The sequence below is a fragment of the Topomyia yanbarensis genome, chromosome 2 (assembly GCF_030247195.1).
Source record: "Topomyia yanbarensis strain Yona2022 chromosome 2, ASM3024719v1, whole genome shotgun sequence".
Taxonomy (NCBI): Eukaryota; Metazoa; Arthropoda; class Insecta; order Diptera; family Culicidae; genus Topomyia; species Topomyia yanbarensis.
Window position 1 is genome coordinate 17,196,549 of NC_080671.1, and position 10,485 is coordinate 17,207,033.

At 42.9% G+C, this 10,485-nt stretch overlaps 1 protein-coding gene across 1 annotated transcript; it reads left to right on the plus strand.

The window, feature by feature from the left end:
- Positions 1-5,497: 5,497 nt before the first annotated feature.
- Positions 5,498-7,453, plus strand: LOC131679339 (uncharacterized). Its single transcript, XM_058960050.1, has one exon. The coding sequence runs from the start codon at positions 5,498-5,500 to the stop codon at positions 7,451-7,453; it is 1,956 nt and encodes a 651-aa protein (XP_058816033.1).
- Positions 7,454-10,485: the final 3,032 nt, after the last annotated feature.

Consider the following 10,485-nt stretch of genomic DNA (forward strand, 5'->3'; position numbering starts at 1 on the left):
ATTCAATTGTGATAAATTTAACGCGTTATAAAATGGACGGAGGCCGCCGAGTGACTTCAGCACGGCCGGTTGCCTTTTGAGGATAGGTCGGACTTTGCAATGTTGAAGCTCACCTAAAAAGTGTTGGAGCATGTTGGTACCGAGATTCCATTTTAATAACTACTGCTAAAATTTATTTATAATAAATAGTAGGAAAGAGTATTTATATTTCGCATGAATGTTAATTGATGTATGTCTAATTGGGTACGAACAAGATCCGCAGATTTTAGGTAGTGTAGATCGAAAAGAGCAATTTCAAATCTTCGAAATTTACCGCAAACACGTCGTTTATTTTCATTTACCTAAAACGTTCATTTGACATAGTTTTATGTGGCCAAATTGTGGGAGGCTCAGATATTTTGGTAGATTGCCAGCAATAGTTTTATGACATTAAAGTTAAACAGTCCCATATGTGTTTTTGTCAAAAATTATTTCTCTGGTAGATATATAATAATAGATCACCTAAAAATTATACCGCACGATTTAAACTAACCACTTTGTTTAGAAAATATTATGAAAAATACCAAAACTAGTTTGTCCCATTCATAAGAGTCAATGAAAAAGTATATCTTCAAAAGCATTTTTCTCGGATTGCTGTTTTGCATTATGGGACTTATATGCATTTAAAGGCAGTATATCTTGGGTTAGTTTCGGCAGTGCAGTCAAAGTAACAAATTCGCGCCGATAATATTGCTATCCTCGACCCGTGGTTTAGCCCAAAACAACAAACGTTGGCGAAGATAGTAATATAAACACCTAAAGTTACGCTATTATTCATTGGAATAAAACTAGCAATAATTTATAAAATATGTTAATAACTGGTATGACCCTTTCCCCAAAACATTTTTTGTGATTGCCACAAAGATTACATTAACTGATAGAATATATTTGTAAGTCGCTACGAATTATTTTCGTGCAGACGATTAACGATTTGAAATATACGGATTTTTCACACATTAAATCATTCGTAGTTCGATTGAAACACTTTTATTTATTAATTCGAGTTTAGTAAACTTTAGTAAATACACCAAAATTAGTGCCAGCAAATGTAGAAATTACTAGAGAAGCAGTGGCGTAGTAAGAAAATTTTTCGGTTTGGGATATGAATATTTTTTGTATATTTATGCAATATATGTGTGTATGACTATACGTTTCTTAGAGAGCAGGAAAAAATGCACAAAATCCAACAACTCAGGAAACGTGTTTGGGTAGCCACCCGACCCGCTAATACAACTACTCTTGCACGAAACCTAATTCCTCCCCGACAGTATCTTACGGCATTACTTCGGGAACAGGTTTTTTGTGTGCACAGCCCACACTCCTGTCCAACTACTTAGTAGTTAGTTCTTTCAGTAGAGTTACAGCACTCATCCTCGACACACTACCAGTTTTCGACCATCAACACAACGCACAGTGGCACCTGTTCATACAAAGTTGTGACAAAATTATAAAAATTGGTCTATGTGGCTAAAACTTGCGATTTTAACTAATTTTGGGTCGTTGAATCAATTTCTGCTATCAGTTTTGAAATTCCATATTTCATTTTTTCGACTACTTTTATGCAAACCCATTTGAAGGCGTTGGTCGTTAAATGGTTAATATAGACGTTAATCTTAGTAGCCAATCACATTGGATAGCAGAAATGATTGACAAAACAAGTAAAAACCACTAATTTTGCAGTAATATGATGTTGTTTAGGCAACTAATTTGTAAGGAGATTTATGAGCTACAGGGCGTCTCCATATGCGTATTTTCAAAAACATAGATATACCAACTTCGGCGCAAAAATGCGCAAGATGAGGCCTGTATATCTTGAAACTATACTAAATTTTGAGTCACATTCATGATAAGTGTCCCATGGGAGACCATCTCAAAAATTAGAAGACGTATAAAATAAATTACTGATATGATACAAAAAATTTCAATTGGGTTTTTTTATGTAGAACAAACGTAAATCAGCTTTGCACAAAAATCTCACATCTATAGTTTAGCATATTCAATCTTCTTTCCAATGAACTTAAAATTTCTCCAATCGGCTGTGTAGTTCTTGAGATATCGCTATTTGAAATTCTAAGGTACTAGCAATTCTAATTAATTAAATTGAACAGAAATCCTCGACATCACTTGCTTCAACGACATGTTAAAAATTCATTTTTCATCCGATTATCGTAAAATTTTGAGATACTTTTATTCAAACTGAGAGCAAAATCAAATAAATATTCACAAAAGAATTACAAGACATTGATTTTGGGGGGTTTGTCACTCGTCGTGCCACTGTGCAACGAGGCAATTTCTGTATAGTAGAAGGAAAGCTAGCTGTGGGTCAAGAATTGGTGTTGTTCTCCTACGAGAACAATTTGGGCGGATGGGGGTGGGTGTAGCGTAGTTGATAAATCGAATGCCTTGTACGCAGCGCATCTGGGTTCAATTCCCGACCCCGCACATAGGGTTAGAAATTTTTCATAAGAGATTTTTCTGACTCGAAGAGGCGAAAGAACTTAAGGTTAAAACCTCTATAATCGAAATAAAAAAAATCTGGGCGGCTAACTTTAGACTGTCTAATTTACTGAGCCCTTCGGTTCCCTTGTGCCTCGTTGAGCTTCCTACTTATTCGCGAACTACTCGGTCTAGCCCCTGGCGATGATTCTAGCTTACTCCGACGAAAAGTTCCCCGGCAAGAGAAGTTGAAAAGCGAGCCAACTAGCCAGGTACCGAGGTCAGTTTGCCGATTTCGGTGGAGTAGGGCGTTCGGTTTGCTGGAGCCACGGCGCAACTGGTGGTGTCTCGTAGCGATCTACTCAGTCTAGTTCCCGGCGGTGAATCTGACTGTACGCTGACGGAGAGTTCCCCGGCGAAAGAAGTCCTTCCGATACCGATTCTTCTTTGGTTTCAGTACCACAACTTCTTGAGCTCTTTAGCACCGTGTCCGGTACCATTTTGCACCGCAACTCCTTTAAGCCCTTTCGTTTGTGCCATTTAGCACTACTTCCTTGGAGCCATTCAGCTTCCCGATTTGTTTGCGACCTACTCGGTGAAGTTCCCGACGACGGAGAGTTCCCCGGCGAGAGAAGTGCTCCCAAAACCGAACCAATCAGCTTGGAACCGAGGTCAGTTCGGCGATTCCGGTGAAGCAGGACGTTCGGTTCACTCATCACGGTCTATCCAGTCTAGTCCCCAGCAGCGAATCTAGCTTATTCCTGCGGGGAGTTCCCTGGTGGTGATTGCTCTCCCGCAGCGCCGCACCCCAGGCAAGACCCCCATGTCGCAGTATCGATGACGGAACGCTAGATAACAGACCGACTTTTCGCAGATGTAATCAACGTGGTTGTTAGAGCTCAACCGATCGTCGATGATCACTTCCAATTGTTTCAGTGCACGTGCCCTTCGACGGTGATCTGTATCCGCTGAACCGCTTTGCAGTTGCTGACCAACAACACATCCGTCTTGTGGCGAGCTATTTGCAGCCTGACTCCGTTCATCCAGCTCTCGATCGCGTCTATTGTCTCCGTCACCGACACTTCCACTTCTCCAAGTGTCTCACTCATCACCGTTAGTAACACATCGAAACGATTTTCATTCTCCCGTTGGGCATATAAGGTGAACCTGATAACTTGTGGTTGAGTTGGACCGGCAAGATTAGCAGGCACGAGAAGACATCAAAGCGACTGAGCGTGAAAATATCCGGAAATGGACATAGGGAAACGTTTCAGCTAGCCAACGTACGAACGGTGCGGGAATTAGGCCTTCCAGGTCAAACGTTGGACTATACAGTGCTATCAAATACGTTCGCGCATCTTCAAGGCCTTCCTGTGGACAGTTACACCGATGCAAAGCCCGGCATGATCATCGGACTTGAACATGTAGGCGGTTGTTAACAAGTTTGAAGACCCGTGAAAGCAGCAACAACGAACCAGTAGCAGCTAAGACTCGGCTTGATTAGTGTGTGTACGGGAGAAATAACGGAACTGAAGGCTAAGTTGAGCAAGTGCACGTCCATACTTGCGGAGAGATGAGGAGCAGAGACCTACACGATTCGATGCGAAAGTTCTTCGCTGATGAAGATGCCGCTTCGGTGCAACAGTTGGAATCCGAGGAGGACAAACGAGCACGCAGCATTCTTGAGGCAACTACGGTACGAAAGGGAAGTCGAATGGAGACGGGTTTGCTTTGGCGAAAAGAAAACGTGAACTTCCCGGATAGCTAAAAAATGGCGATCAGCCGTTTGAAAGGTTTGGAGAAACGACTGGCGAAAGATCCCGAGCTGCGTAGGAAAGTCAACGATCAAATTGAGTGCTACGAACAGAAGCAGTATGTCTGCAAAGTATCATCTGCAGAGATGGCAAACGCGAACCCTCGGCTAGTGTGGTACCTCCCGTTAGGGGTGGTGACGAATCCCAAGAAGCCAAACAAAATCCGACTGGTGTGGGATGCGGCCGCGAAGGCTTGTGGAGTTGCTTTCAACGACATGCTTCTCAAGGGCCGGGATCTACTCGTATCGCTAGTAAACGTCTTGTTGCGATTCAGGGAAAACAAGATAGCCGTATGCTCAGATATTCGAGAGATGTTCCTGAGAATTCTTATCCGGGAGGAAGACAAGTGGTCACAGTGCTTCGTATGGCATAACTGTCCATCGGATGAAGTTCAGATATACACAATCAACGTCGCTATGTTCGGGGCAACCAGTTCTCCGTGCACGGCTCAGTTCGTGAAGAACAAAAATGCTCTCGAATACGCGGAATCATACCCCAGCGCGGTAAACGCTATCATCTATAACCATTACGTGGATGATTTCATTGACAGTGTCAACTCGGTAGAGGAAGCAGTACAGCTTGTCCAACAAGTACAGTTTATCCACGCAGCAGCGGGCTTCGAATTCGGCAAAATTATGTCCAACTCGCAGGACGTTCTTGATAGTCTCGGAGAAACTAGTTCGCCAGACAGTAAGTCACTAGTATTGGACAACGAACACACGTATGAGCGCATCTTAGGTGTAGTGTGGGTTCCATCAGCGGATCACTTCACCTTCGACCGATATGGGGTCGTAGACGTTTTGGGCAGTAGCCAAACAGTTCCAACGAAGAGACAGTTGCTACGAATCGTGATGAAGCTGTACGACCCTTTGGGAAAAAAAATAATGCAAGAGATTTGGAGAACGGGAACGAATTGGGACGAGCCCATATCAGAGCAACTGTATGATCTGTAGAGTAGATGGATCGAGCAGTACGAGACGATTGATGAAGTGCAAGTACCGCGTTGCTTCTTTGGGAATTCTACAACGCCAGAGGTGGACGAAATCGAGATTCACGTGTTCACGGATGCTAGCGTAGCGGCATGCGCGTGTGTAGTTTATCTAAGGATGGCACACAGCGGCGGTAGTTGGTGTTCGCTAGTAGCAGCAAAAACTAAAGTCGCACCAATTCGTGCGCTCTAAATCCCGCGCTTGGAGCTACAAGCTCCCATGATAGGTGCGCGCTTGTTGCAAAACGTTTGTTCGGCGCTCACTCTCAACATACATAAACGCTACTTGTGGACGGACTCCAGTACAGTTCTGGCGTGGCTTCGCTCGGACAGTCACCGATATCACCAGTTCGTCTCATTCCGAGTCGGCGAAATTCTTTCACTCACCAGCGTAGATGAGTGGTACCACGTACCTTCGAAGCTCAACGTAGCGGATGATGCCACCAAGTGGAATTCAGGACCATCGTTTGATCCGAATAGTCGCTGGTTTCAAGGCGGGTTCCTACGAAATGCGAAAGACCAGTGGCCAAAGCAATCGAACAAGGTAGATGAAGTTGATGCGTCAATCGAAGAAATACAAATGGTAGCTGTACATCTGACGTCGGAGGAGATCGTAGACATCAAACGCTTTTCAAATTGGTATCATTTAGTTCGAACGATGGCCTACGTTCTTCGGGCGATAAGAAGCTGGAAGCAGATTGGGAATAGTAAACACCGAAGACAAAATCCAGATCAAGAGGATTTCGTGAAGGCAGAAGAAACCCTTTGGCGTCAGGCTCAATCGCAGGCATGCAGCGAAGAGATTCGTCATGGCAGTGTTGACAAACGGAGCTCACTGCGTTCGCTGCTCCCATTTTCCGACGAGCACGGAGTCATGCGGGTACGAGGTCGGATTGGAAACGCGCCGCATATTCCGTTCACGGCAAAGTATTCCGTAGTATTGCTGAGGGAACATCGCATAACTTTTCTTCTTGTGCATTACTACCACCAACGGTTCCTTCACGCCAACGGAGAAACTGTGTACAACGAGCTACGCCAGAAGTTTTACATTCCGAAGCTTCGAACGCTCATACGCAAAGTTGGCAGGAGTTGTCAGTACTGTAAGGTACAGAAAGCTGTTCCAGTGCCGCCGCAGATGGCGCCACTTCCGAAGGAACGCCTAACCCCATTCGTCCGGCCGTTCACGTACGTTGGCGTTGACTACTTGGGGCCCTTCGAAGTCAAAGTCGGCCGCAGTCTGGTGAAAAGATGGATCTGCTTGTTTACCTGTCTTACGGTACGGGCGGTTCATCTGGAGCTAGCACACAGTCTTTCAACATCGTCCTGCAGTATGGCCTTTAGGAGATTCGTGGCCCGACGGGGTGCGCCGCTGGAGGTTTTCTCCGATAATGGCACTAACTTTGTCGGAGCCAATCGGCAGCTGTCGGAAGAAAAACTGAAACTTCAAGAGATCGTCGTAGACTGCGCCAATACATTCACCAACGCGCACACACAGTGGCACTTCAACGTTCCAGCAGCCCCGCACATGGGAGGACCCTGGAAGCGCATAATCAGATCAATAATGGTCGCGATGAAAGCTGTTTCTGATAGTCCACGCCATCCTAGCGACGAAGTATTGGAATCGATCATGCTAGAAGCTGAAGGCATTGTGAACACGCGACCGTTAACCTATGTTCCCCTGGAAGCTGCAGATCAGGAGGCACTCACACCAAACCACTTTCTGCTATATGGCTCGAACGGAGTCAAGCAGCCTGCAAGCGTACCTGTGATGACAGGAAACATTCTTCGGGACAATTGGAAGTTGGCCCTGCACATCGGAAACGAATTCTGGCGAAGGTGGATCCGGGAATATCTCCCAATGTTAACACGGCGGGCGAAATGGTTCGATACAGTGAAGCCCCTGGAACCTGGCGATCTAGTCGTCATAGTCGACGAACATGCGAGGAACCGCTGGGAACGAGGACGCATCCTGGAAACCTTCCCGGATAAGTCCGGACAGGTGAGACGCGCAACAGTACAGACTAATAGAGGTGTTTTCAAGAGACCTGCTGTAAAGCTCGCTGTTCTGGACGTCGTAAGCTGTAACCAGAAGTTGGAGGAAGCCGCTGCGGGACCGGCAATGGTTCACGGGTCGGGAATGTCGCCGATACCCCTTGTTGCGGCGCGTCACTGGTGAACCAAATGTCCTATCCCTCGCTATCCTAACGTCACGACCGGCCAGTGCGAGAACTTTGACAGACGGAATCATCAAAACAACACAATAGGTCAATTAGTCAGCAGAATTGCAGTGATTTAGCTAGTGAAGTGATAAAAGTATTCCCAATTCAGTTCGCACAGTTGCAGTAACCCCAAGAGTTAAATTTGTAGAATTATTAAGTTAGACTTTAATTTCCGTAACAGCCACGCAGTAACCTAAAGAGAGAACAGAAGAATCAAGGTATTATTATAAAACTACACACTTTATATAATAGAAATTATATACTTACCCATATGTACTGCTAAAACCTAACCTAAATTCACCATCGTCATTGTAGAAAAACCTAAAATCAGCAATCCACAGTACAGTAAAATCCTGAAATACTAAAAAACACTGAAAATGTAAGAAACTACCTTTATACTTACCTACAATTGCGACTAATTAAAATTAATAAATTGCAGCCTTTTAGCTGTGCAGTAATCAACTAAAAGAACGGTGTTTGTTCCGACTTCGGGAACAGTTAATGTTCTGGCTGTTTTAGTCGATATTTCTAATTCAAATCAGAGAATCTCTAAATTATGAAATGCAAATGAAATAATATTAGTGAGCTTAACGAAGCAAAATTTATGCTGATTTCGGTTTTAGAACAGAGTCGCCCTAGGTTCGCTCTAATATTTACAAAACTCATACAAAAGTGACAGCTCAGAGCGAACCTAGAGCGACTCGATTCTAAAAACGAAATCAGTATTAGTGTTCTGAATTAATGATGTAAGAAGTTTGATCACGAATATCCTTTTTTGTCCTAACCTCAATTCATTAAGTTTCATTTCAGATAAAAATTCGGATCCCCAAAAAGGGTCCGGGCTCCGGAACACTTGCTCCCGCTAACACCCCCCCCCCCCCCCCCCCACCCTCTCGTCGGGCTTTTCATCAGCACTAATTGTCCATCCATTCACCATATCATAAATAGAACCATTTAGAACCCTGGAAAACAGACAGAGAAAGAATGACACGAACGGAACGATGAGAATGAAGAAACGGTGAAAATTCACATTTATTGGAAACACTGAGGAAAGATATGTCCTCAAGCAAGAATCGAACCTGCGATCTCCCAGTCTCTAGTTGGGTGCGATTAGGGTTCGTCGCGGTTGCGGTAATTACCGCAACCGCGCGGTATTTACCGCACCCGCACCGCAAAAACTGCGGCGCGGTAAGACACTTTTTCCCGCGGATGCGCGGGAATTACCGCAACCGCACTTCAAAAAATAATTGATAAAGTCTGCAGTCTGCATTAAAAAGTGACTTAAAACTATGACTTTTATCATTTGAGAAGGACGCAACTAGATTTATTTTCTGAACGAATGCTTAGCAATGTCATTATTAGGAACATCTCTCTGTCAGAACGTTCGAGTTTTATTTATTACCCTACAACAGAGAAACATGACAAAGATTTAATTGCTCGAATTTCCATAGACTTGACAATGATTTGAAAAGAAATCCGAATATAATCTGTATTCGACCTATCGCTACTTGATTTTTTACATTTTGATCATTCAAATACGATAAAACATACTGTTACTAAGAAATAAAATCTAAAAGCTGTGTCCAATATAATTTGGCACCATTATTTTTACGACATATTTTGGAAACTATTTATTTTATACTTCAAAGAAAAAAAATTTCAAATACATAAAACGCAAAATCCAATCATTGAAAAACAATTTTACTGTCAAATCCAATTACAAAATGCATCATTTCTCCTGATTTTTCTTGGCTATCATGGAATATGAATCGTTTCGATGACATTTTCTCAACTGTGAATTTTAATTGATTTGGAGAACTTAGAGCTGAACTAATGATACTACGACTTAAAAACAATCCAAAGAATGTAATTATCATCATCAAACCAAACGAATTTGGAGGAATTTTTTCGCGTGCCTCCATTGTTCGACCAACTGGGAATATTTTCTACCAAATTAACAAATAATATTTTCAGTTAGGAGTATTTTGTAACTTTTTGAAAGTAAAGCTTTCGAAGTTAGTGTAGGGCATTGCGATTTTTTGTGTTTCTCAAAGTCTCCCTCAAGGCCTTCCTTCATATTGTGACAAGTGTCAAAGTTAGCCCAGATGCCAAATTTTATATTGTTCGGACAGCTTTTGCCTTAATTGAAAATTTATCTCGAAACTTTAACGTAGGGGTTAGGTATTTTTACATAGAATCTGTATACAAAGTTTGAAAGAAATTGGTTAAGCAGTTTTCGAATGGCAGGTAACACCGCAAATCACGTTTTTCCAGAGACGTTCTACAAAAAGCTTCGCCACCGAGTCGTTTGTCGATATTTTTGCATGGAAAAATTACAGCATGTTATTGAAATGATACACTATAATATACAAAAGTTTTGATCAGTTCGCTTCACGCAGTTTTAAAAAAAAAATAGAGAAAAAAAGTTTTTTTTCACGCCAAAACCCTTACCCCTCTTAATGAAACTTGCAAAGTTGAATATTTTCATAAATGTTACATTCTGAGGAGTCCGTCAAAGATATTTTTCGTGTGAATAAGAATAACATTTTACTATAAATGGCTATACAAAATAAATGAATAATTTTTCAGCAAAATTTTTAAAATACATGATTTTTATCGCATTACCGCGCGGTGCGGTGCGGTAAATGCATTGCGGTTACGGTAAGCGGCGCGGTTTTATTATTTTTTTGCGGTTGCGGTGCGGACTATCCATTTATCGCCCACATCCGCACCGCGACGAACCCTAGGTGCGATAACCACTCCGCCATCGAGGAACTGTGATGATGCATATTCCCAACAGTATCGTGATCACCGCCGCAGTCTCCAATACGTCCTAATTGACCCATCGACCCCCAATGTCTCCTCTACCTCTCATCGATCGGGCCAAATTTCTCCCGTTATCTATTTTTAGGTCCAGTGGACTGCGCTCAGACTTGAGATATTTATCACTGAAAATCCTTGAAAAAAGAAAAAAACAAAGACTCACGTC